This window comes from Ursus americanus, chromosome 33, assembly GCF_024610735.1.
Source record: "Ursus americanus isolate L20-20 chromosome 33, mUrsAme1.1.p, whole genome shotgun sequence".
Classification (NCBI taxonomy): domain Eukaryota; kingdom Metazoa; phylum Chordata; class Mammalia; order Carnivora; family Ursidae; genus Ursus; species Ursus americanus.
Window position 1 is genome coordinate 10,991,572 of NC_142159.1, and position 25,051 is coordinate 11,016,622.

General features: G+C 51.5%; 3 protein-coding genes across 7 annotated transcripts; all 3 read left to right on the forward strand.

Moving 5' to 3' along the window:
• Window positions 1–1,148: 1,148 nt before the first annotated feature.
• NR0B2 (nuclear receptor subfamily 0 group B member 2) lies at window positions 1,149–7,514 on the forward strand. 4 transcript variants are annotated; one of them, XM_087858651.1, is made up of 4 exons: window positions 1,149–1,724; window positions 2,486–2,755; window positions 3,449–3,485; window positions 3,580–3,663. In XM_087858651.1, the coding sequence occupies exons 1-4, from the start codon at window positions 1,184–1,186 to the stop codon at window positions 3,581–3,583; spliced, it is 852 nt and encodes a 283-aa protein (XP_087714777.1). In that variant the 5' UTR covers window positions 1,149–1,183; the 3' UTR covers window positions 3,584–3,663. The 4 variants fall into 4 exon arrangements, with proteins under 4 accessions (XP_087714777.1, XP_087714775.1, XP_087714776.1 ...); XM_087858649.1 differs by lacking the exon at window positions 3,449–3,485 and having other exon boundaries at window positions 3,580–7,514; XM_087858650.1 differs by lacking the exon at window positions 3,580–3,663 and having other exon boundaries at window positions 3,449–3,571.
• A 2,563-nt stretch (window positions 7,515–10,077) lies between these two features.
• GPATCH3 (G-patch domain containing 3) lies at window positions 10,078–17,018 on the forward strand. The gene is made up of 7 exons (XM_045782406.2): window positions 10,078–10,549; window positions 11,873–12,294; window positions 13,847–14,021; window positions 14,342–14,401; window positions 15,446–15,567; window positions 15,684–15,811; window positions 16,261–17,018. The coding sequence occupies exons 1-7, from the start codon at window positions 10,114–10,116 to the stop codon at window positions 16,475–16,477; spliced, it is 1,560 nt and encodes a 519-aa protein (XP_045638362.1). The 5' UTR covers window positions 10,078–10,113; the 3' UTR covers window positions 16,478–17,018.
• Window positions 17,019–17,206: 188 nt separating this feature from the next.
• GPN2 (GPN-loop GTPase 2) lies at window positions 17,207–24,518 on the forward strand. 2 transcript variants are annotated; one of them, XM_045782407.2, is made up of 5 exons: window positions 17,207–17,828; window positions 18,402–18,558; window positions 20,702–20,862; window positions 21,872–22,002; window positions 23,697–24,518. In XM_045782407.2, the coding sequence occupies exons 1-5, from the start codon at window positions 17,418–17,420 to the stop codon at window positions 23,767–23,769; spliced, it is 933 nt and encodes a 310-aa protein (XP_045638363.1). In that variant the 5' UTR covers window positions 17,207–17,417; the 3' UTR covers window positions 23,770–24,518. The 2 variants fall into 2 exon arrangements, with proteins under 2 accessions (XP_045638363.1, XP_087714774.1); XM_087858648.1 differs by having other exon boundaries at window positions 21,872–24,518.
• The last annotated feature ends 533 nt before the right edge of the window (window positions 24,519–25,051 follow it).

The following is a 25,051-nucleotide window of genomic DNA, read 5'->3' on the forward strand; positions in this document are numbered from 1 at the left end:
AAGGTCCATGGACGTGACACAGCCGAGGACCTTCCCACCCTCTCTCACACCCCCTGCCCCGCCATCCTGAGCCGGATACCCAGGACAGAATTGCCATGTGGCTGGCGGCAGCACAACGATTCTGCCCAGATCATAAGTAGGCAACGTCTGTAGACCAGGTAGCTACAAGGTGGGGCCCCAGGTGGCCACCGGCTCTTGAAAACTTAGGTCACAGAGCTTGGGCTGCACCATTGGGCCAGTGGGTCCAGGGGAATAAGCAAGGACTTTAGAGTCAGACAGATCTGGCTCTTCTTAGTGATGTGACCTTGGGCAAGTCCCTTCACATCTTTGAGTTTCAAAAAGTAAGAATCTTGCCTCATGGGGAAGCTCTGGATATGAGAATGGAAAGTGCCTGGCACATAGTAGGTGCTCAATAAATAGCAGCTATACTTCATGATCGTCCTGCGGGGGCTTCTCAGCTGATACAGCCTTTCAGGAACTTTAGGAATCCAAGCTGAGAAGAGAGAGTTCTTAAGGACCTTATTTTTACAGGGCCCTCAAAATCGGAGTCAGCGGAGGGAGGCCTCCTAGCCTGCACAGTGGGCAAAGTCCTCCCAGCCCCCAGGGTCCTGGCTCCCTTCCCCGCAGCCTGTTCCTTACCAACAACAGGAGCAAAGCCCCAAGGTTAGCCAAACAAGTCAGTGATAAGGCACTTCCAGGTTGGGCCTTGCGTTCAAGGCTTGTCCAGCTCTGGGGCTGGCTTCCAGCTTAGTGAGAGTCCTGCAGGCACCGATAGGGACACCTGCAATGGCCACCTGCTGATTGTGCACCTGAGGCCTTGGTGCCCTGGTACAGCCTGGGTTAATGACCCTGTTTATCCACTTGAGTCATCCGATAAGGGGCAGCCGGGCCGGCAGGCAGGCAGCCCTGTGCCCTGCACAGGCTGCTTCATTGACTGAGGTGATATCGGGGCCACGTGGAACTCCCAAAGCCCCCTCCCCCCACCCCCCGCCACTTCCCCACCAATCCTGCAGGTCAGTGCGTGTTTCTTTTTTTTTTCAATGAACATGACTTCTGAAGTCAAGGTTGTCAGGCCATCCCCCCACCCCCACCCACTGTCCCTCCCACTGGGTATATAAACAGCACCCAGGGGGCAGAGCAGAGGGCGGGAGGGCTGGGAGAAAGGAGAAGCAGATCCCCAACCATGAGCTCCAGCCAGCCAGGGACCTGCCCGTGTCAGGGTGCTGCAGGCCGCCCAGCCATTCTGTATGCACTTCTGAGCCCTAGCCTCAGGGCCAGGCCCTCTGTGCCCCCCGTTCGGAGTCGCTGCCTGTGCAGACAGCACCGGCCTGTCCGGCTGTGTGCCCCGCATCGCACCTGCCGGGAAGCCTTGGATGTTCTGGCCAGGACAGTAGGCTTCCTCAGGAACCTGCCGTCCTTCTGCCAGCTGCCCCCTCAGGATCAGCAGCAGCTGCTGCGGGGCTGCTGGGGCCCCCTCTTCCTGCTGGGGTTGGCCCAAGATGCTGTGACTTTCGAGGTGGCCGAGGCACCGGTTCCCAGCATACTCAAGAAGATCTTGCTGGAGGAGCCCAGGAGCAGTGCAGGTAGCGGCCAGCTGCCCGATCGGCCCCAGCCCTCACTGGCTGCAGTACAGTGGCTTCAGTGCTGCCTGGAGTCCTTCTGGAGCCTGAAGCTGGGCCCCAAGGAATATGCCTACCTGAAAGAGACCATCATCTTCAATCCTGGTGAGCTTCCAGACACTCCTGGCACCTTCTAAGGGCTTGACACCCGTTATCTCTTTGGGTCCTCGTTATTACGGAAAGTCACCTCACAAAAGAGGCTCAGAGATGTTAAGTGATTTGCTGAAGGTCACACAGCCTGGTAGGGGCAAAGCAGGGATGGGAACTTAGGTTTATTCACTCCAGAGACTGGTCCTTGCCACTCTGCCTAAGAAACTTGCCCTGACCCTGGGGGAAGGTGGGCAGACGCTGTGCCTCAGTCACAGGTAAAACTCTGTGGGTTCAGAAAGACCCCAAAGAAAAGAATGAAAATGTGAGATGAGAATTCCTCACCAAAAAGCCCTCATGGACTATATACATTATAGTAATTAATTCTAGCGATAGTAAAAAACGTTCATATTACATTTACCATACGTTAGGCCCAATTATAAGGGTTTTGCATATATTTGCTGATTTAAACTTCATAACATGCCTAGGAGATAGGTATTACTATCCCTATTTTACAGATGAGGAAACTGAGGCATGGATAGTAACTTATCTGAGGTCATGCAGCTAATAAGTGACAGCGTGGGATTCAAACCCAGGCAGCCTGGCTCTTAACCATAACTCTGGGCTGCCCCATAAATGGATGAATAAATAGAGTGATAAATAAACAAACGGAGGAGGTAGTAATGAGGCCTTTGAGTCCCAGTGACCTCAGGTCTTGGGCCAGTATCGGTGCCTGGGAGTGGGTACTCACCTGCCCTCTTCACCCTCTCTGCCCACAGACGTGCCAGGCCTCCACGCCTCCTCCCGTATTGGACACCTGCAGCAAGAGGCTCGCCATGCGCTGTATGAGGTCCTGGAGCCCGGGCGCCCCGCAGGCCAAGGCCGCGTGGCCCGTGTCCTCCTCACAACTTCCACCCTCAAGTCCATCCCGCCCAGCCTGCTTGGGGACCTCTTCTTCCGCCCTATTATTGGAGACATTGACATCGCTGGCCTCCTTGAGGACATGCTTTTGCTGAGCCAACCTGTTCCAGCCCAGGCAGAGATCAAGTGTAGGTTGGGCAGAGGCTGGCAGCACTGATTTGGCCCAGCGGTTCCCAGGGGTGACCCAGTGCTCCCAGAGGGGGAGGTCTGTACAGGCAGGACTCAGCTCCCCTGCAGCAAGCTGGTCATGGCCCAACAAGATGGGCTACGGGGCTACTCATTCACCGCAGCCCCCCCCCCCGGCCTTTCTTGGTTTGACATGGTGCTCCAGCTGTCTGGCCATCCTTTAGTGGTCCTCACAGCCTCTGGGCCAAGACTCCCAAACCCTCCTGAGATGGGGATGGAAGCTTAGATTGCTCATTGGGACAAGAGTCCTACTGACTTTGTACAGAACTGATTTAAGTTATTGGTTTTTGTAATAAAAGGCATGACACCCTTGGAGCCTGACCCTGTAAATTTGTACACGTGGAAAGGACGGTCCCACCTCCAGGGCCCACCCTACCCCTATCAGAAGGAGTTCGAGAGGAAGGAACCATAAGGAGTGCTGGAGCCAGGCCTCAGGGAACTGGGATATTAGTTTTTCAGGGTGGGATGATTATTTCATTTTGGGGGAGGAGATTTATTTTGCACAGGTGTGAATACAGGGGATAGGCTCCGTTCAGGTCTCCTGACTTCCTTGCCTTTATCTTTGGGGTTGGGGGTGTCTCTTCCCTATCCCCAAGTCCCCCACTGACCCCTCCCTTGGCTTCTGACCCCTACAGGCTCTTTCTCACCTCAACGAGAGTCAGATCACAGCCAGTAAGGAATATGAAGCTGCCCATTCCCAAACTGAAACAGGCAAGGTCACTGGAATTTCTGCAGTTTGGGATCATTCACTTCCCCATTTCTGCAGGTGACAGAAGAGGACAGTCCACTGCGTCCCAAAGGGAGGAGCGAGGGCACCTAGGGCTGGCCTGGCGCAGCTGCATGGAGGCCAAGGCCAGCTGAGATTTAGCTGCCACCCCAGCCGTTGAAGTCCGAGATTCTTCCGTGGAAGTTGATTCACAGCTACAGCCCTGAGCCCCTCCTGAATTCCCTTCCATGGCCCTTCCGTCCCAGCCCTTCTCTTGGAATCCATTCTCCTTGGCCAGCAACCAGAGAGGCTGAGCCTGGCATAGCCGCAGCCTCTAGGACTGCTCCATTCAGTGCGTGGCTTGTGTCTGTTCTGATTGGTCAATGTCTGTGCCTCACTGTTGGTTAAAGATTTTGAATACCACCCAAGTTAGGGTGACTGACCTGCAGGCAGGAGGGAATGATAACAGTACACATGCCTATAGGACCCCCTTGCAGGCCTCCCCCTTTCTTTAGCAATAAGGCCCTGCCCTTACCAGTCCCACCCCCCTTTCCACCAGTTTGGATTCTCTTCATGGGGCCAAGTTAATTATTGCTCAATGAGAGGTCATTCACTCAGGGACAACAGTCAAAGAATTTTCATTCAGGCCTCTCCTGAAGGCCCCCAGGATAGGACCAGAGTTGAACTAGCCATATACCCATTATGGGCACCCAGTGCCAGCAGCAAGGGCACCCCTGTCCCTTACCCAATCACCCACTCACTATTCAGACACCCAGAGTGACAGAAACACACAGCTCACACCCCACAACAGAGACACAACTCAGACCTACAACTCTTTCTCTCTTACACACACACACACACACACACACACACACACACACACACGCCTACGTGCTAAGACATACAAGTCAGACACACCTACACAGACCCATAAAACAGACCCACCATCTACCCACACCCAGCATGGAAACGCACAGTCAAGATACACTCACTCGGTGACACAGAGCAGACCCAAACACATGACAGTAGACACATGCACCAGAGCCAGATGTTCACACGTCCATCCCTAAGGGCGGGGCACACAATACGGAGACACCCTCACACTGGGGCATGTTCTCCTTTCTCTGTATGTCGCAAGAGAGGGAAAAGTGGCCCCAAAGTGCAGACCTATGTCTGCACATCTGTCGGTCTACCCGGAGACTGCTAATCCAGGCTAACTGTTCTGTTTGGCATTTGGGGCCTCAGCTAACCCATCACCCCCATTCCCCATGGTGACCCCAACGTCTACCCTTCTCTCACACAGGCCCCCAAGCTACTCAACAGCTCCCCCAAGCCAGGACCTAATCAAATTCCCAAATAGAAACATCCTTTAGAGCACAGAGCAGGCCTTGCAATCCTCCAGCAGAACTCCCAGACTCAGAGCTCAGGCCCCCAGGCACCTCTCCCTGCCTGCCCTTCCCAGCACGTGGACACACATCCCCCATCTCACCATGCAGATGCAGGAGGGAAGTCTTCCAAAAGCAGATGCCTTGTCTCTCCAGAGGAGCCAAATCCAGAGGATTCGGGGATCTCAGGTCATTCTATCTTTTATGTTCCGTCACTAAGTGCCCCCATTAGTTTATTGTTGCACCTCTCTGGACCTGCAGGCTGAATCCTCCTGCCCCTCACCCCTTCCCTCCTCCAACCTTGAACAGCCACTAGAAAGTCCTCCTCTCCACTACCCACCCAGCCTTTCCCGTCAACTTATCCATCATCCAAATAGCTTCCCTGATTAGCACTACCTTGCTCCTTTGCAAACTTCTTCCCTGTCCCCTCCACATGGTTGGGGAGCTCCACTTCTGTTTCTCATCTGTATCTCCTGTCATTCCCTGTGCCCTATCCAAACCTTCTGCAAGGAAGATCAAGACCAGTCTAGCAAAACCAAAGAGAGAATTATAATACAGTAAGAGCAACTAATGCTTTCTCCATGAGACAAAGGTGGGGGACTGTGTCTCCATTATCAGCAGCTTAGAAGTGGGAACTGTGCCTCATCAACCAGAGAGGGTCGAGGAGGAAACAGGCTCAGACAGGGTATGTAACTTACTCAATGTCTGGACTGATCACTATCTGTGCTGAGATTTGAACTCAGGCCTGTGTGACTGTGGAGGCCAGGCTCCCCAGCACAGGCTGGCATGAGTCATGGCCAGGATCAGGCTGTCTGGAGCCAGCTCAGCCACTGTTTACTGACCATCTACCCTCTCAGCCACGATCCCTGTCCTCAGGCCCAGCGAGGGATGACTCACTAGGAATCAGGAGAGGGCTCAGCCTTGGGTATCATTTTATTATCACCATTATCTCAACCTTCATTAGCCTAATCATTGACTGCTTAATAAGCAGTCAGGCGCTGTGCCTTGGCCGACACACCCTGCCTTTGGGTATCCTAGAACCTATGATGCCAGCAAAAAGCCAACACCCACCATCCATCCACCCATTCGAGCCATCATTCAACATCTCTCTTGATGACCACTTGTACCAGACCCTGTGCTAGATGCTAAGGGGCACGAAATTCATAAAATATAGCTCTTGCCTTCACTGAACATCCTGTCTGTGGCAGAGAGAGACACAGAAGTAACTGCAACCCAGAGCGATCTGAACTGTGATAGAGGGATGTTCAGAGAGCGGCAGGAGCTCAGAAGAGGGAGTGATTAAATCTGTCTGGAGGTGGGAAGAATGCTTCAGCCCCGTGGTGACTGCTCTGAGCTAAAGGGAATGAATAGGGGTTTGCCAGGCAACCAAGGGATGGGCATTGCAGATAGAGGGAATGAGAGGTGCAAAAACACCGAAGTGAGAGAGCAAGGGTGTTCAGCCTATTGCAAATGGTCTGGGGCAACTTGGGCCCAGGGCAGCAAAAGATGGCCTGGGAAGGTGGGCAGGGGCCATGTCCCAGAACAAGGCAGCAGAGAAAGGCAATCCCAGTGAAACCACTGGAGGCAACAAGGCTAAGGTCTCAGGGAAATCAGGGTTAACAAGGGGAATCACTCAGTCCTGGTGGGTCATTCCGGGGGGCTACTACACAATAGCCAGCTAACATTTATCGAGAGCTGTGCTCTAAGCACGTTACGTTACTTCCGTTATTTAATTCTCACAATAACTGTACTGGAATTACCATCCTTACCTCCATTTTATAAATGAGGAAACCGAGGCACAGAGAGGTTAAGTGACTCCCTCAAAGTCACACGACTAGTCAATAAGTAGTAGAATCAGTGTTTGAACTCAGGTGGTCTAAATTTAGGGCCTAGGCTCTTAAGCACTATGCTGTCTTGTGTCTGTAAAGGCCGGGGACGGTCAGCTGGAGAATACGCAACAGTATCTGGACCCCTTCCCTTCCCCTCCACACTACAAGGTGGAACGAGAGGGAAAATGTAGTCTTGGTTACTTTTGGGTTTAAGTTTTTGATGAGAAATCTGGCCTGTGTGTTCCCGGGAAGTGGCCCTACTTTCCCTGAAGACAGTCCCCAACCACACCCAATGGCACATCCCCACATTAGTGCCAGGAATAGTCATTCAATCAGTGGCGGTTTACTGAGTCTATCTACCAGATATCAAGCATCACGCAGGGTTCTGGAAATTTAGGCCCACAAATGGCAATTGTGTGGAACCCTAAGTGCATAACTTCTTGGGTCAGCTAACAGCTTTTCCAGAGCACACATCTTGTGTGCTGTAAAGCACTTATTTTCCTATTCTCAGATTTTTCAAAATAGAGTTTTAATTCAACCTTTTCTGTGTAATGTACAGAAAAGTACACAGATCATTCATGCACAGTTTGATGAGTTATCACAAAATGAACACCTCACTGTAACCACCACCCAGCTCAAGCAAGAGAGCTTTAACAATACCCCAGAAACCCTCCCCATCGCCTCACTCTTTCCTCCTTAAATGGCTTCACTATCCCTGATTTCCAACATAAGTGAGACTATTTGTCTTAAACTTTATATAAATGGAATCATACAGCATGTACTCTTTTGTGTTTGTCTTTCACTTAACGTTATGTCAGATTCATTCTGACCCATTCATTTTCATTGTTGTAAAGTATCCCGTTACACTACAATTCATTTATCCAAGACACTGCTGATGACCATTTGGTTCATCAAATAACATTGCTAGGGTTTTTTTTTTTTAAGATTTTATTTATTTATGTGACAGACAGTGAGAGAGGGAACAGAGCAGGGGAGTGGGAGAGGAAGAAGCAGGCTCCCAGCGGAGGAGCCCAATGTGGGACTCGATCCCGGAACGCCAGGATCACGCCCTGAGCCGAAGGCAGACGCTTAACGACTGCGCTACCCAGGCGCCCCATTGCTAGGATTATTCCTGAACATCTTTTGGTGCACAGATGTTTGCAGATATGTTGTTATATAACAAGAACTGGAATTATAGGGGCGCCTGGGTGGCACAGCAGTTAAGCGTCTGCCTTCAGCTCAGGGCGTGATCCCGGCGTTATGGGTTCGAGCCCCACATCAGGCTCCTCCGCTACGAGCCTGCTTCTTCCTCTCCCACTCCCCCTGCTTGTGTTCCCTCTCTCGCTGGCTGTCTCTATCTCTGTTGAATAAGTAAATTTTAAAAAAAAATCTTAAAAAAAAAAAAAAAAGAACTGGAATTACCAAGCCATAGAAGGTATGCTCGACTTAAGTAGATCTTGCCAAATTTTCCAAAGTGGTTGTACCAATTTTCACTTCCATCAGCAGATTTTAAAATCCAGGTATGTATAACGATCCTATCTGCAAATACCCAGACTTTCATCAGAACTGTTTTTATTTTTTTCTTTCTCAAATAGGTGTCTATAAGTGATCAACACCAAGAAAACACTTGCTTCATTGCTTTTTGAAATGAGTTATTTTCCTTTTTAAGATGTTTCATTAAAATTGAGTAAGACAAAATAGCATTCATAAAATATATTAAGTGTAAAGAACAGTACAATGAACCCTCACCACATCCCATCATCTTAGAAATCCCTTTCTCAGTCTATCACCTCCCCTCAAACCCTGAATTTGGGGTTAAACATTTCCTTACTTTTCTTTATGATTTCAATGCATACTTACTTATGTACCCCTAAGAAATATTTTTGTTTGTATTTTTGAACTTTTTATATAAATAATTGTTTTCTGACTTATTTCCGCTCAACATCACATACCTGCTTAATAGTACACGATGCCAATTTTTTGCCCTTGCAAACACTGCAGCCTTGAATATTCATATATATTGTCAAATAAAAAACAAATCTGGCCTCAGTAAAGGGAGACTTCATTTTAAATGATTACTGCAAGAGAGGAAAGGAACTATTCCAAGGGAGAAAGAAGCTATTGCAATGGGACCATGAGATCTACCCGAACCTTCAAGGGTTAGGCAAAAGGAGTCCATCATTCACAGGGAAGAGTAAACAAGGCTAGAAAGAACTGAGTGGAATGACCAGGAGTGGCATGATGGGACAGTAGATCAGAAAATGTTTTACCCTGAAGCCAGCCTATTCTCAGGAGGGGTTGTGTGCTGGCTCAAACTTGGGGGGTGGGTGGGGGGAGGCAAAGTTCAGGGACCTGGGGGAAGGAGAGAAGCTTAACCAAAGTTTGGTTAACAAGCATTTTGCTCTGATTGATCAGTGAGGACAAGCAGTTCATCTAAGCGCTTACAAGGCAAAGACTGGAATTTGGAGCCTGTTACTAGCCTTGACATAGGTAAACAAGGGGGCACCCATGAGTTTTATCTAAGTCATATAAGGAAGCATGTTTCTTTGCAGTAAGCTGTGTTCCAGAACACAAGAGGGTGGGATGGGGTTTCTTAACCTTCACTCTTTTCCAGGATCACAGGGCTGGGTGAAGTTTAACACTGTCATTACAGGGACATATGGAAGAATTTCTTTTAAGTATATATAGCCGTGGAATTGCTGGGTCAAAGGATATGGGTAGCTTTGCTTCTTCTGGATAATACGAAATTGTTTTCCAGAGTGGTTGTACTAGTTCACACTCCACAACAGTGAGTGGGAGATCCAGTTGTTCTACACTGGCACTGACACTTGAGGATTTAAAAATGTTCGCCAGTCTCATAGATGTTAAGTGGTTCTCACCGCATTTCCTTGATTATCAATGAGATTGAGGCTCTTTCATTGTTAATTCGATGTTTCTTTTCCGTGAAGTGTCTTCAGTCCACTTTTCAACTGGATTATCTTTTTCCTTAGACATTTGTGGGAGGGCATGAATATGCTTTGGAAGAGTAAGTGGATGCACAACTGAAAAGGCTCTGAACGGAGAAAGCTGAGATTAGGCGTGGGAAATCCCCAACAACCAAAAATCTTTAAAACTGCCCCGCCCGCAGGCTTCTAATTTTATCATCACTAAAGTCCTATGAAAGACATCTGTAAACCCATTTCACAGGTGAGTGTTCTCGTCGTCGTCTGCTTCTCTCTGAGTGAGAGAGACGCGAGCAACTCACCCCGGACCTTCTCAGCTACTCAACCACAACCCGGTCAGCAAAACGCCGGTTACTCCACAGTGCAGAGCAGAGATCTCGGCGCCGTTTGCTATATTCTCGCGAGAGTTGGTTCTCGCCGATCATGTGACAATCCAAGATGGCGGTGCCCAGCGAGGTGGAGGAGGAGGCGACAGTCTACTTAATAGTGAGCGGTATCCCCGCGGGTTTGCGCTCGGCCCAGCTCCGGAGCTACTTTAGCCAGTTCCGGGAACAGAGCGGCTACGGCTTCCTGTGTTTCCACTACCGGCATCGGCCTGAGCGGGCTCCTTCCCAGGCTGCTCCCGACTCTGCCCTAACTCCTGTGGGCCAGGTCCTCGCCCAGACTTCTGTCACCGATGCCCACACTCTCTCCACTCCAGACTCTGCTCCCGCCCAGACCCGCACCTGCTGCTGCGTCATCTCGGTACGGGGGGCAGCTCAAGCTCAGCAGCTTCTTCGCATGTACTCGGGCCGCCGGTGGCTGGATTCTCAGGGGACTTGGTTGCCCGGTCGTTGTTTCATCCGCAGACTACGGCTACCTACTGAGGCATCAGGTACGGTTGGGAAAGATAATAGACTGAGCCTACCGGTCTTGGAAGAGAGACACCTTTCCTGAAAGATGACGGGGATAAGTCAAGTCTCTGCTTATCAGACTCTTTAATAAAGAGTTTAGTTCAATTCTGGACAGAGCTTTAGGCTCAACTGCATGTTAGTCTAACTTAGAGGAGAAAGAACGGAAAGAGGCCTAATGGGATGATCCTTCATTTTTCAATTTATTAGATTCCTTCTGAGACCCTTTTCTCAGAGAGGTTGATATTCCACTGACACGGAAAGAAAAGAAGGAAATGAGGTTTCTCATCCTCTTATTGTCTGTATTGCATTCTTCGTTGCTTCTTATCCAGCCCTGTCTTGGCAAGATGCAAATCAAAAGACAACCTCTTTTCTCTGGACAGCTCCCATTTTCATGGGAAATCACTTTAATGGGGGAACAGGAAACACTGCAGAGTCCTCTAATTCATTCAACAAATCGAGCTTATATGCTACACTTTGTGTGACTCTAGCAGCTGCTCAGAGAAAAGTTAGACACAGTCTGAGCTCAGGATTCAGAGAGGAAGACAGATTTGTAAAAAGGTAATTGTCACAGAGATGCCCTTCTAATTGCTAACATCTACTGAGCACTTCCTGTGTACTTACTAGGCACTGTTCTAAGCCTTTCATTTTCTTACTGACTCCTTGCAACAGTCCTTTAAGGTAGGAGCTATTGTTACCCATTTTATAGGTGAGGATACTGAGGGATACAGAAGTTATGTCACCTGCCTAAGATTACAGAGCTAAGAAGTGGCAGGGTCACAGTACAAACCCAGGCATATTGCCCCAGAGCCTATGCTCTTTATTACCAAGTGTTGTGAGATGACAGGGGAGGGAGACACAGATTTCCCAGAGGGATCAGGAAATGTGGCTTTTCATCTGGATCTGAAAGAGAAACAGGAGTTTGTAGGAAGGAACGGTGTTCAAAGTAAATGGCATTTGCAGACACAGACAGATGTGAAAGCCCATGGAACTTTCAGGGCATGTTAAATTGTTTGGTGTGGTTGAAGCACATGGTATGAGGATGTGCAGGGAGTGGGCGTTGGTGGCAGTTGAGAATCAAAAAGTCAGCAGGAACCAGATCTGAAAGAAACTCATGTGCTCAGCCGAGGTGATGAGAAATGGCATGAAATTATTAGGTGGTTCTGGTCAGGGAATGGAGGAAGTTACTCTGGAGAAGTTTGAAACGGAGAAACAGCATTAGGCTAAAAGATTTGAACCGATTTCTGGCTCAAGTGTTGCTGGAGGCTTCTAGGTTTCAAGAGCCATTCTTTCCTCTGCTTTCCAAGGTTTGGGCTCTTTTCCTTTCAAAACCCGGAAGGAGCTGCAGAGTCGGAAAGCTGAGAGTGAAGCTTTCACTCTGGCCGACCTGAGGCAATTGCCAGAGCTGAACCCACCAGTGCTGATGCCCAATGGGAACGTAGGGACTCCTCTGCGGGTCTTTTTGGAGTTGATCCGGGCCTGCCGCCTACCCCCTCGGATCATCACCCAGCTGCAGCTCCAGTTCCCCAAGACAGGTTCTTCCCGGCGCTATGGCAATGTGCCGTTCAAGTACGAGGACTCAGAGACTGTGGAGCAGGAAGAGCTTGTGTATACGGCTGAAGGTGAAGAAATACCCCAAGGAGCCTGCCCAGCAGACACACCAGCCGGTTCCCGTGCAGAGCCGGAGGAGGCAGGGGAAAAGGAGGAGGAAGAGTCACACTCAGATGATGTGAGTACGGTGAGCTACCCTGCCTTAGCTGGCAGCTTAGAGAGGCTAAAGCATTAATACTGTCACTCTTCAGTTGTCTATTACAGTAGTTCTAAACGTGTGGGCTTCTCAGGCCGGTTCCGAAGAGTTAGAACTCCCTAACATTGCATATAAAACTGCATTTGCATGTGCAAATATGCACTTCTTTGAGGAGAGGGGCCAGAGTTTTTATCAGAAGATTCTCAGAGGGGTCTTCTTTGCATTCTCTTAGAAGGAATGTGAGGAGGGTCCTTTTCATAGATGAAAATGTACCGTCCAACAGATAAAAATCATGTCAGGAAGCAGAGGTAGAGCCGGGATGGGAACTGGGTCCCCTCTGCTGCTCGTCTAACCTGCGTGTACTTTCATTATGTGGCTGAGAAGTCACCTCTATTTCTCTGACCTTGAGTTTGTGGCTAAGACAATAGCCTCCACTCTAATTTTATCAATGCAATAGACATTTCTTCTAGCTCTTTCTCCAAATTCGGTTGTTTGTCCATAAAATCAGGAAAGATGTGATTTTTGGGGAAATTTGTCTGTGTGTGCCTACTCTGGGTAAAAAATAATGCATCTGCATCTTCCAAGTTGCCAGCCCAGAGCTGCTAACATCTGTACCAGAGCCTTAGTACAGTACTGTCTGGACTGTTCCCCAGCACCTGTTCTGCAGCAGTGATTCCTGAGGCCTCTTGGGAGTTTAACTAGGAAGGGACCCCCAAGATTTCGAGCCAGGAGTCATCCTATCATTCTGCAAGTCTAGACAAGCAGTTGTACACACGGGCTAGTGAAGGAATCCAGAGACATTCCAAGATCCATTTCTTGCCTGGAAAGAGCCTTAAATCTCCCTGAAGAGAGAGAAGCAGCATCTGGCAAGGCCGTATAGTCTGGCAGCCTGGGTTTGAACGCTGGCTCGGCCACTCTCTTGATGTACTGTCGTGGGCAAATCACTTTACTCCTCTGAACTCAGGTCTCCTCATTTGTAGAACGGGAATGATGATACTCACCTCACAGCGTTGTGGGGGTGATCAAAGGAGCTAAGTTATGAGAAGGGGCTGACACATAGCAGACAATAGGTTTATTAGTTGTTATCCCCTCTTTCTTTATGATGTAATGTATAGAGGCCTAAACAGTGTTACCTCCAAACTGAGGAGTTTGGAGACCAGCGAGAGTGCTGTGGGCCTCCGTGCGGGGGCTTCGTGTAGGACGGTAGAACTCGAAGGACGAGGATTTACCAGGGGAAGAAAAGTGGTGGGAGAGGAGGGCAGATATTTCCAGCAGGGGGAACAACATGGCCAAAAGCTTAGAGGTTAAGAGGAGTGGGGCTTCGGGGAAGGCGCCAGGTATGTTGAGACACGAGGGATGGAGAGATGTGTTGGGCAAGGCCTCAAGGGCCAAATATGGGCTGTTTCTAAGAGAAATTTGGAATAATGGAGCTGAGGGCCTGTCTCACCGGCTTCCTGGGCCCTGAGCTGCCCTCCTGGCAGGCATGAGGTCAGGAGGCTAGACAGGCAGGTCACCTCTCCCCATCTTCTCTAAGGATGACGACCGGGGTGAGGAGTGGGAGCGTCATGAAGCGCTGCATGAGGATGTGACCGGGCAGGAGCGTACCACCGAGCGGCTCTTTGAGGAGGAGATCGAGCTCCAGTGGGAGAAGGGCGGCTCCGGCCTGGTGTTCTACACGGACGCCCAGTTCTGGCAGGAGGAAGAAGGAGGTAATGCTGGCACCCAGGCCAGGGCAGGAGTGATCCCTGGTGCATTCGGGCAGGGTTCTCCATTCCACATGGTGGGTTCTGTGGCAGTGAAGCCAAATAAAGGGCTAGGGAAGAGGCTTACCTTGATGGTGTGAGAGACCAGTCATCCTTTTTAGGGGTGGGGGTCAGCGGAGTGGAGAAAAAATGACCCCCCCCCAGAGGAAAGATTTAAAAATACAACGAAAAGCCCCAAGTTCTAGAACATAGGTGTACGTTTAGATTTAACTCTCAACAGAACTGTGAGTCCTTCTCGTACTGTGTTTGATTCTTTTTATCTGCAGACTTTGATGAACAGACAGCCGATGACTGGGACGTGGACATGAGTGTGTACTACGACGCAGGTACTGGGCCAGGGGTTGCAGTACGGGGAGGGGGGACTGGTGCCTTGGCCTTGCAGTGACACTTTACTAGGCCTGCTTAGCTGAGGCTGAGATGGGACCAGTTCCCTTGGGTAGCCCACTGAGAGGGTTCCTCTCTTCAAACATTTCCAGTTGTGTGCATTAAGTCTTGGTTATGGGCAGAGCCTTTTTCCTTTGTGTGTGTGTGTGTGTGTGTGTGTGTGTGTGTGGCCAGCCTCAGGGGGCTCTGGTTCTGATGGGCAGGCCCTGGTAGAATGGGAGGGTCAGGAGCTCAGGCTCTGGTTAAGAGTTTAGATTCTGGGGGCGCCTGGGTGGCACAGCAGTTAAGCGTCTGCCTTCGGCTCAGGGCGTGATCCCGGCGTTATGGGATCGAGCCCCACATCAGGCTCTTCCGCTATGAGCCTGCTTCTTCCTCTCCCACTCCCCCTGCTTGTGTTCCCTCTCTCACTGGCTGTCTCTATCTCTGTTGAATAAATAAATAAAATCTTTAAAAAAAAAAAAAAAGTACAAAAAAAAAAAAAGAGTTTAGATTCTGAAGTAAAAAATGACCCGATGGGGGGTGTTGTGGGGGTGGGAGGGGAAGACCTGGGTTCTAATTCCACTTCTCATCTTTTGGTTTTATGACTTTTCTGTACCAGTTTCCTCATCTGTAAGATGGGAAAGCCAGGGTTCCTGCTCTTAGTGAGCTCCCAGTCTAATGAGAGAAATAATAATAAAGTAATAAAACACCAGGGGCTCCTGGGTGGCTCAGTCATTTGAGCATCTGCCTTCAGCTCAGGTCGTGATCCTGGCTGGGGTCCTGGGATTGCGGGGGAGGGGGGGGCTCCTGCTCAGTGGGGAGTCTTTTTGTCCCTCTTCCTCTACCCCTCCTCCCTGCTCATGCTCTCTCTCTTAAATAAAAAAATTTTTAAGTAATAAAACACCCTAAAGATGAATATGTAAATGTTGTGAGGAGGTCCTAGAAACCTGATTTTTTTCCCTTCTGCTGAGAGAGACCCTTCTACAAACTGAGCTCTGCTTCCTCAGATGGTGGAGACAAGGATGCCCGAGACTCTGTCCAAATGCGTCTGGAACGGAGACTCCGTGATGGCCAGGAGGACGGTTCTGTGATCAAATGCCAAGTGGGCACCTTTGAGCGCCACACCAAGGTAAGCACTGTGCCTAGCCCATTGACCCCTCTCTTTTCCATCTTTATCCCCATTTCTTCTTCCCCCCCACCCCCACAAGGAGCCCCATACTCGAGTCTTCTCTCTTCCCCGCACAGGGCATTGGACGGAAGGTGATGGAGCGGCAGGGCTGGGCTGAGGGCCAGGGTCTGGGCAGCCAGTGTTCAGGGGTGCCTGAGGCCCTGGATAGTGATGGCCAGCACCCTAGATGCAAGCGTGGATTGGGGTGAGTATGACCAAGGGACTTCCCTGGGACCCTAGTTTCCCCCTTCCCTCTGGTTTTGGGATGGGTGCTGGAGACTCCCAAGGGATGAACTTCAAAGCAGAATTAGAAGGAAAACTTTTTTTTTTTTTTAGACCAAGTCTTAAGGCTTGACAGGATCAGTAATCTCCTGGGGGAGTCATACCCCCTGATCTGAGGAGTTTGGACTTTATGATTGCCATTAGGGAGTGCTTATAAGTCACAGAACGGTACTATTTAAAATGAAAGCAGTATGTGAGACCCCAGGTTGCTTGGCACTGTCAGTGAATAAATAGAGAATGAAGAGCAAAGATCCAGATTTAAAGGTTCTGTCTTTGGGACAAACCAGACATGGAAGAGCTGCTTCTCTGTCCTTTCCCAACCTATTAAGAGTTTGAGAGCAGTCCTCTCACTGTGAGCCCTTTTTAATGCAGGTACCATGGTGAGAAGCTACAGCCATTTGGGCAACTGAAGAGGCCCCGGGGAACTGGCTTAGGGCTCATCTCCACCATCTATGATGAACCCCTACCTCAAGACCAGGGGGAGTCGCTGCTCCGACGCCAGCCACCCACCAGCATGAAGTTTCGACCAGACATGGCCTTTGTGAGGAGTTCCAGCAGTGCCTTGGACAGCCCCTCAGAGCCTGAGTGACAGTTTCGGGGCCTTCTGTAGTATCACTCATAACTGCACAGTGGCAGCCCTCTGCCTTGGCCTTACCTCCTACCACAACCTAACGAACTCTGGGAGCAGCATCTGTGCAGCTTGTCCAGGGTGCTCTGTTCTGAATTTGCCTTCTGGCTCTCTACCTCAAGGGCATTTTCCCCAAAAGCCCCCTATTCTCCTCTTTTAATATTAGGGCTTAGTGACCTCTCATTGGTTTCCTAACCCCAGTCCCTGTTTGGGCTTGCCCATGTTGCCTCCCCCCCCCCCCCCGCCGTACCTTGAACAACTGTACTGACTGAAGTTCTCAGCACAACCTCCGTTGGCGGGGGGCGGGAGGATCACTATAAAGGTCAGAAAGAGGGGAATGGACCTGGAAGAGGAGAGGACTCTCGTGGTGCTTAGAAGAGACGATCTTGGGCCGGGCGCCCCACCGCCTCCTCCCTTAACTGGCTGGGACCGGCAGCGGCAACGCCGCGGGAGGTGGGTCGGCCTGAGACCTAACGGGAGAATAAAGAAGTTTACTACCGGATTTTTCTTTTTATCTTCTAATTTGGCCCGGAGGACGGTCGGGAAAATCTGGGTTAAAGTCTCCCACCCAACCCCGCGTACCGCACGCAGATTCCAACCCCCGGCCTGGGTAGAAACGCTCCGCGTCGACACGCCCCCCGACGCCAGGCCACGCCCTCATCTTGGGGGCGGGACTTCCTCCCAGGGCCCCCGTCGTTTCCGACGTCGTCCGGAAGTAGGGTGCTGGTCCGGTTAGTACGGGGCCGTTTGGTCCCCTTGCACCGGCCGGGTACCTGCCCTTCCAACGGGGACGCCCGGGCATCGCCGCCGGCCCCCAACGAAGTGCACGACAGGGATCCCGTCGCCCTCGGCTCGTGTCTCTGCCGAGTTTATCTGCCCCGCACGGGCCCGCGTGCAGCCCATGGCGGGGGCCGCCCCGACCACGGCCTTTGGGCAGGCGGTGATCGGCCCGCCCGGCTCGGGGAAGACCACGTACTGCCTGGGCATGAGTGAGTTCCTGCGCGCGCTGGGCCGGCGCGTGGCAGTGGTGAACCTGGACCCGGCCAACGAGGGGCTGCCGTACGAGTGCGCCGTGGACGTGAGCGAGCTGGTGGGGCTGGGTGACGTGATGGACGCGCTGAGGCTGGGGCCCAACGGCGGCCTGCTCTACTGCATGGAGTACCTGGAGGCCAACCTGGACTGGCTGCGTGCCAAGCTAGAGCCCCTCCGCGGCCACTACTTCCTCTTCGACTGCCCGGGCCAGGTGGAGCTCTGCACCCACCATGGCGCCCTGCGCAGCATCTTCTCCCAGATGGCGCAGTGGGACCTCAGGGTGCGTCTTGGGTCGAGCAGGCTCCTTTTGCAGATGGAGGAACTGAGACAGGGAGGACAGATGCCACGCCCCCATGTTACACAGCGAGGTAGGGGCCGAGTTGCTTTGAAGTAAAACTGGTGCGAGTTCGAGTTCAGGCTCTGCCACTGACTCGCTGTGTGGGCCTGGGTAAGTCAGTTTCTCTGAACCTCAGTTTTCTCATCTGCAGAATGGATGTGTTAGTACCCAGTTTGGGATTATTGGAAGTATGGAAGGGGTTCTGTAGAAAGTGGTATGGTGATCGTTGTTGTGACTTGCTGGGCAAAAGTAAATGAAACAGAGTCAGATGCAATCAGAATTGAGCCAGTTGCCTACTGGGAGGCACAGTGCAGGGCATCTTGTAAAGAAAGATGCTCCATATCTCCTGGCTGAAGGAAATGAGTGTCGCTATTAGAATGAAGCAGAAGCAGGAGAACAGTAATGGGGAAGGCTTGCACTCTGTCCTCAGGAGTCCCCAGTCTTTAGGGAAAGACATAGGCCCTGATGTTTCCTGCCTCCCCAGGCCACTCACCCTGTCTCTTCCTCCCCTTCCAGCTGACTGCTGTCCACCTGGTAGATTCTCATTACTGCACAGACCCGGCCAAGTTCATTTCCGTACTGTGTACCTCTCTGGCCACCATGCTGCATGTGGAGCTGCCCCATGTCAACCTCCTCTCCAAGATGGACCTCATTGAGCACTATGGGAAGCTGGGTGAGAGCTCCTGTTCTCGGCAGGCAAGGAGTCAGGAGTGAAACAGATCTCAGCTGGAGGGAGCTGCCTCCAGGGACCATGCATGGCTTGGTGATCAGAGCCACAGGCAGGTCCTGATTCCTGCCTGTTTATTTTGTGCCTCTCTGGGCCAGATACTGTTCTGGGCTTTGGGGACAAAGGAGCTATATAGTTGGTGACACGTCCTGCAAAGGAATTAAAACGAGTGGTTGGGAGTGAGCAGGGCTACCTGAGCTGCGACCTGAGTGGTGAGAAGGAGCCAGCCAAGGCGGGACTGTTTCAGGTGGGGGACCAGTAGGAGGGAAGGCCCTTAGGGAAAGAGCTGTTTGTGTGAAAGGAAAAAGTGGGGGCCAGGGGTGGGTTGAAGCCCAGGGTAGCTGAGGTAGTAGTCAGGGGAAGCATGGTAGGAAAGGAGTTCAGAGAGGTGGGCAGGGGCCTCTAGAACCTGTACTGTTGAAACACCAGGGAAAACCATTGACGAATATTAAGCAAGGAAATAGCATGAATTAAGAATGTCATTGCGGCTGTTCTGTGGAGAATGAATTGAAACGGGCAAGAATGCAGAGATCCTTGAGGAGGTTTTTGCAGCGGTCCACACAGTGGTAGTGGGAATGGAGAGAAGCAGATCGATCCAAAACTTGCTCAAGAAATAGGGTTTGCTGGTGGGTTGGACATGGAGACCAAGGAGTTAAGGATGACTCTCAGGTTTCTGTCTGAGCCAGTGGACAGGTGGAGGTGCCTTTGTCAGGGTGGGAAAGATTGAGGGAGAAGCAGGAGGCAGGGGAGTTGCCTAGGGGTCTCATGGCCAGCACTTCTTTCCTGCAAAATTAGTGCGCTGAGCTGGGGGCATCAGTTCCCTAAAACAGCATCTCCAGCCACAAAGGAACCTGGAGAAGAAAAGCTGAAATGACCAACAGTGAACAGGAAGAAAGGCTGTGAGGCTCACGATGGGTCAGGGCGTTGTCCGAGGAGGCCTGCTGGCTGTCAGGACATGGAGGGATGTCAGCCCCTTGGAGGGGCTGCCTCAGCCCAGAGTTCTGGTCCATCTCTTGGTAAGCCCAGAAACCCCATTTTATCTGTGGCCAGATTTTCAGTCTTCCCAAGCCCCTCTCCCACCTTCGTGGCCTCCAGCCTAGATGGCTACACGGTGGTCCTTGACCTTTCTAGCTCTGACTCTTGCCAGTCGTCCTTACAAGAGACTGATGTGTAAACCAGATGAGGCCATGGAGGCGCAGAGACATTACATGAATAGCCCAAGGTCAGTCGCACAGCTAGTTGTTAGCTGAGATGAAATCCACACCCAGGTGCAACTGGCTCCAGTTGCTTAAGTCCTGGGGAAGAATGTCCCTGTCAGGCAGTCCAAGACATTTGTAGGAATGCCTGGGACATTATTCCTCTCAGGGAGAGCCATGACAGTTTCTGATGAGAAGACGGCGAGGGGGGGGGCCCTGGCTGGCTCAGTTGGAGGAGCATGTGACTCTTGATCTTGGGGTTGTGAGTTTGAGCCCTACATTGGGTGTAGGGAGTGAGTCAGTGCAACAGACTGATTGCCTCGGCTTGCTTTGGGATGGACCAGTTGAGCAACCCGAGTGCTCGAGTTTTCCGGCAGAAATGGACAGTGCAGGGAGGCCTGCTTTCCTTCTCTTAGAGGAAGTTTGCATTCCTAGAATTGGAGTCATCTAGTCTGGTATCCTTATTTACATTCAGAAGGAGCCGGCCCGGAAAGGGAAAGTGATTTATACGAGAAGCGCCCTGCTAGAGTTCTTACAGTGCATGTGCCGGGTCCTGGGGTGCGATTACGTGACCGTGAGCTTCATGCGGCAGGGACCAAGCACATTTGCTCTTGTTATGTATCACCATGGAACAAGTGCCGGTGTGTACCAGACACTGGGACTTAGAGCATTTAAGCCTCACAGCAGTCCCATCCAGCTAGTAAATGGCAGAGCCAGTGGGTAAAACGAAGTCTTTTTTTTGAGTAAGTTCTTTTCACTGCCTCAACAAATATTTGTTGAATGAATGAATGAATGAATGAAGACAAAAGGAAGAGAGGAAGGAAATATGGTCCCTGTCCTCAGATCTTTTAGCCTCATGTCAGCTGCTCGTAAACACCAATTTCTCTCCTTAGCTTTCAACCTGGACTACTACACGGAGGTCCTGGACCTGTCCTACCTGCTCGACCACCTGGCTTCTGACCCTTTCTTCCGCCACTACCGTCAGCTCAATGAGAAACTGGTGCAGCTCATTGAAGACTACAGTCTGGTCTCCTTCATCCCTCTCAACATTCAGGTACTGGGGACTAAGAGGCCTAGCCCTTGCGTAGGCTCTGACGGTGCCTGGGGTCTCACCAAGCCAACAGTACAGGCGGCTTTGAGGGGTCAAACAGCGGCCTTTGTCCTGGGTCTGACTATCATTCAGTCCCCTTGGTTTTAGGACAAGTGGCTTTCACGGGCAGGATTCCAATAAAGAGGGTGCCTGTCTATTCTGTATTGCTGGGTTCTCTCTACACATGTTTCCTCATCAGTGCAAAAATGGGTGATTTCAGAAAGTCGTCAGCCAGGGACGTGACCAAGGCCACAGACAGGTCTCTCGGCCTCCTTCAGGAGACGCAACTGCCTGTTGACTTGGCAAAGTAGTACCGAGCCCCTGGGTGTGGACTTGAGCGAACTTGTCTCTTCCCGATTTAATGCCACAGTTTTCTCCTTTAAAATGAGAAAGTGAAGCCTACAATAGTAATGATAACAACTACCACTTACTGAGCACTTTCCGTGGTAGGCATTGTGCTGAGGACTTGTACATGCGTTATTTTGATTTCTCCTCCCACCATGTGATGTGTAGACTACTCTTATCACTGTTCTGAGAATGAGCAAATAGATTATAGACATATTTATTGGGTGTCTGCTGTTAGCTAAGGACTGTGCCAGGCACTGAGGATTTCCTCAGCAAATAAGTCCCTGACCTCATGAGCACAAAGTCAAACAGGGGAGGCAGATAAGTTAGTAACTTGCCAATAGTAAGCTGCTAGGATCAGAGCTATAATCGAATAGCCCTGGGGGACCATGGGAGTACATAGAGAGCTTATCTGTTCCGATTTGGGTGGGTTGGTGGACAGGAAGGCTACGATGTAGCCAGGCCTCTGAGGACACATACAACGACTCCAGCCGCAGAAGCTGCATGTCCAGAGGCTTCGTGAGGCAAGGTCGAGGCAGATGTTTGGAGACTGCAGGCAGTTCGGTACGGCCTCAATTCCACACACCTCTCTTTCACTCACAAAGCTGTCTCTGTCTTCCCTGCCCAGGACAAGGAGAGTATCCAGCGGGTCCTGCAGGCTGTGGATAAAGCCAATGGCTACTGCTTCGGGGTCCAAGAACAGCGAAGCCTGGAGGCCATGATGTCTGCTGCCATGGGAGCTGACTTCCATTTCTCCTCGTATCCTTGCTCTCTCGCGTCTTGGCCACAGCCAAGGGGGAGACGTGGGGCTCAGGAATGGCCACATCTACCTTGTAGATGACTGATTCCGATGACCAGTTGGATCCCTGGTGACTGTCTCAGGTCCGAGGCTGGTCCCTGAGAAGGCTTCAGAACGGCTTGTTCCTGCGGACGAGGGAGGCCGTACGGACCTGAAGGAGCAGCAGACACAGCCGCTGAGGAGTGAAGGGGCGGTGGTCATGTGGGAGAGATGCAAGGGCCTCAGTTCGCTCGGCGGCCTGACTGGGAAAGGGAGGGGAGGTGTAGGGGTGAGGGGCGGGAGAGGGCTGGCAGCGGGGGGCTTGCGTGCCCTGCTAAGGCGTGTGGACCTCAGCTCGTGGGTGGGCAGTGGGAGCCAGCATCGAATGGTGTGCAGGGTGTGACACGATCGGGCGTACACTTTTTAAAAGCCCCTCCAAGTGCAGAAATTGCATTTAAGGGGTGTGAGTGGGGGCGGGAGAGCGTTTACAGTCTGTAGATGAGAAGAGATGAAGCGCGAGGAGTGAGAATGAAAGGAAGGGTGTGAATTGGATAAGAGGAGGTGGACTGTCGCCGACCTGGTGGTGATGGGCTGCCTGGAGGCGGAGCAGAAGTTTGACTCCCAGGTTTCTGGCTAAACAGTGGTAGGGGTGGTTGTGTTGGTCACTGAGGCAAGAAGAGGAAGAGGAGAGGGCAAGTTTGTCACGTGGGTGGAAGGGACGGGCCCTGGCAGATGTGCTGTTTGGAGGGGACCATGGAGCCTGCCAAAGCTGTCTGGGAGGCACAGCTGGGCCTTCAGAACTGGAGCTGGGTTTGTGACTGTTGGGGCGGAGCTGAGGTCACGTGTAGGTGTCTGTCAGGTCACAGAGGCCACGTGTGAGGCGGGACAGGGAAATGCAGGCCCGCTAGGATAGTTTCAGGTATGTGACATCTACACAGCATGCTGGGGACAAGGGGGTCCAGAGTCCTTGGCGTGGAGAGCATTCCAGCCAGTACTACGATGTGTGTCAGGCCCTTTCACGGGTGGGAAACCACCTCCCAGGGAAACGGCCACGTCATCAATGGTGGCAGTAGAGCGCGCCGTGCGCGTCCTCAGCAGTACTACAGTCTTTTCCGTGTGATTCGGATTTGTGTCCTTCCCGCTCCACCTCCCTGCTGGCCTGGAGAGAGGTGGAAGGCACCCAGTAGGCCAGGCGGGAATTCGGTGTTATCTTTGCGCCCCCCCGAGCTCCCCCCCACGGCGGAAGAGGAGCCAGAAACCCTTGCCGAGCACGTGCTGTGTGCCAGGTGCCGCACTAGGCGCCTTGTATCCGTTGCCTCATTTGATCCTCATAACGGCTCCGTTTTACAGATGAGAAGAAAGGAGGTGGCAGAATCAGGATTTAAGTCCCCAGCGGTCTGGCTGGAGAGCATGTGCCCCAGCACAGCCGGAGGGTTCGCGCTCTCCGGTCCGTTGAGCCTCAGCAGTGTGGGGAAGAGGCAAATGCAGGAGCATTCGGGTCCGGATGTTTTGAGGGGCTTCTCAGACCCAGACTGGAGCTTATCGTGGTGAGAAGGGGGGGGATGGGAGCCATCTGCCAGACATGGTTGTAGAGCCGGCATCCGTAGAGGTCGGGTCCCGCCCCTGCCAGTGCCCATCCTTGCCTGTGCTACCAGCCTTGACGCAGCCCCCTCAGTACCCTGGGCGTCCAGGAGAAGTACCTGGCTCCCTCAGACCAGTCAGTGGAGCAGGAAGCCATGCAGCTGTAGCAGCAAGCTGGGGAACGAGAGGCATAACCCAGCACCGGAGCACGTGGCAGCCCCCAGTGACAGCGGCCAGCTCAGCGGACTGCGGACCCAAAAGCAGGCTTCCCAGCCAGAGCGGAGCACCCACCGCCCGCTCAGCGGTCATGAGCTCCAGGTGCTGGTGCCAGGCATTGGGTGCTGGCGCCACTTGGGCTGTGATGGAATACGCTACAAATACAGGAGTTTATTTTCTACTTTTTATGACTTCTAAACTTTCTCCAGCCATCCAGGCCCAGAGAGTTGAGGCAGAACAAGGGAATGTCGCCTTTCCTCAGAAGAGTCCTGTTTCCTGACACGGGCACTGTGTCCTCCAAAGCAGGGACTGTGCCGGAGGACTGACAGTCTCCGGTTGTCGATTTTGTTTTGCTGATTGTCGGTTTTAGCAGTGAGAGTCAGGCTCGAGCTTTCACGGGCAACACTTCCTAGCAGATCTGAACGTTTTAGTTTCATGGTATTTATTTTACAGTTTTATTCCTTTTTGGTAAGTGTTAACTAGTTTTCCATTTATACGAGTGATTAAAAGTTTACGTTGTGGGGCGCCTGGGTGGCACAGCGGTTAAGCGTCTGCCTTCGGCTCAGGGCGTGATCCCGGCGTTATGGGATCAAGCCCCACATCAGGCTCCTCCGCTATGAGCCTGCTTCTTCCTCTCCCACTCCCCCTGCTTGTGTTCCCTCTCTCGCTGGCTGTCTCTCTGTCAAATAAATAAATAAAATCTTTAAAAAAAAAAAATGTTTACGTTGCAACTGTTTATAAAATGTGATCTATTTAAAAAAATATTAGGTATATAACATGACGTCAGGAGTGAGGCAGGAATGAAGATGGCTTGAAGTTGGGAGAGGTGTTTGCTCTCGCTCTTCTTGCAGCCGGTTGGATGCAATTCATATTTTCGACCAGTAGGTGGCATCCCAGGCCTTTTTTTTTTTTTTTTTTTCCTCTGCAGCCACAGCCTGGAGGCAGCAGGGGACAGATGGCAGTTGTGCCAGAAGTCTTATTTGCAGACAGTTGGTCCTGTTAACACACGAGAAGGGCTTGGCATTTTACGAAGTGCTTCCACACACATGCTTCTCATGTGGCTCTCACAGCAACTCCTGGAGATTGAGACACGACAATATTATGAAGCCTCATTTTACAGTGAGGAAACAGATGAGTTCGAACTTTGGTCAGCCTGTCTCATTGTTCACTTTGCTGACTTCTTAATTGTGAATTCTTAGTGATGAAAAGTCACAGCCCTTCTCCCACAGGATC

Excerpts from the sequence above, each read along its gene's own strand:
- NR0B2 (XM_087858649.1), top strand. The coding sequence starts at position 1,184 with ATGAGCTCCAGCCAGCCAGGGACCTGCCCGTGTCAGGGTGCTGCAGGC. Across the intron at positions 1,725-2,485 it reads GACCATCATCTTCAATCCTG|ACGTGCCAGGCCTCCACGCC; the intron begins GTGAGCTTCCAG and ends CTCTGCCCACAG. Across the intron at positions 2,756-3,579 it reads AGCCCAGGCAGAGATCAAGT|GTGACAGAAGAGGACAGTCC; the intron begins GTAGGTTGGGCA and ends CCATTTCTGCAG.
- GPATCH3 (XM_045782406.2), top strand. The coding sequence starts at position 10,114 with ATGGCGGTGCCCAGCGAGGTGGAGGAGGAGGCGACAGTCTACTTAATA. Across the intron at positions 10,550-11,872 it reads GCTACCTACTGAGGCATCAG|GTTTGGGCTCTTTTCCTTTC; the intron begins GTACGGTTGGGA and ends CTGCTTTCCAAG. Across the intron at positions 15,812-16,260 it reads AGATGCAAGCGTGGATTGGG|GTACCATGGTGAGAAGCTAC; the intron begins GTGAGTATGACC and ends TTTTTAATGCAG.
- GPN2 (XM_087858648.1), top strand. The coding sequence starts at position 17,418 with ATGGCGGGGGCCGCCCCGACCACGGCCTTTGGGCAGGCGGTGATCGGC. Across the intron at positions 17,829-18,401 it reads TGGCGCAGTGGGACCTCAGG|CTGACTGCTGTCCACCTGGT; the intron begins GTGCGTCTTGGG and ends CTCCCCTTCCAG. Across the intron at positions 18,559-20,701 it reads TGAGCACTATGGGAAGCTGG|CTTTCAACCTGGACTACTAC; the intron begins GTGAGAGCTCCT and ends TTCTCTCCTTAG.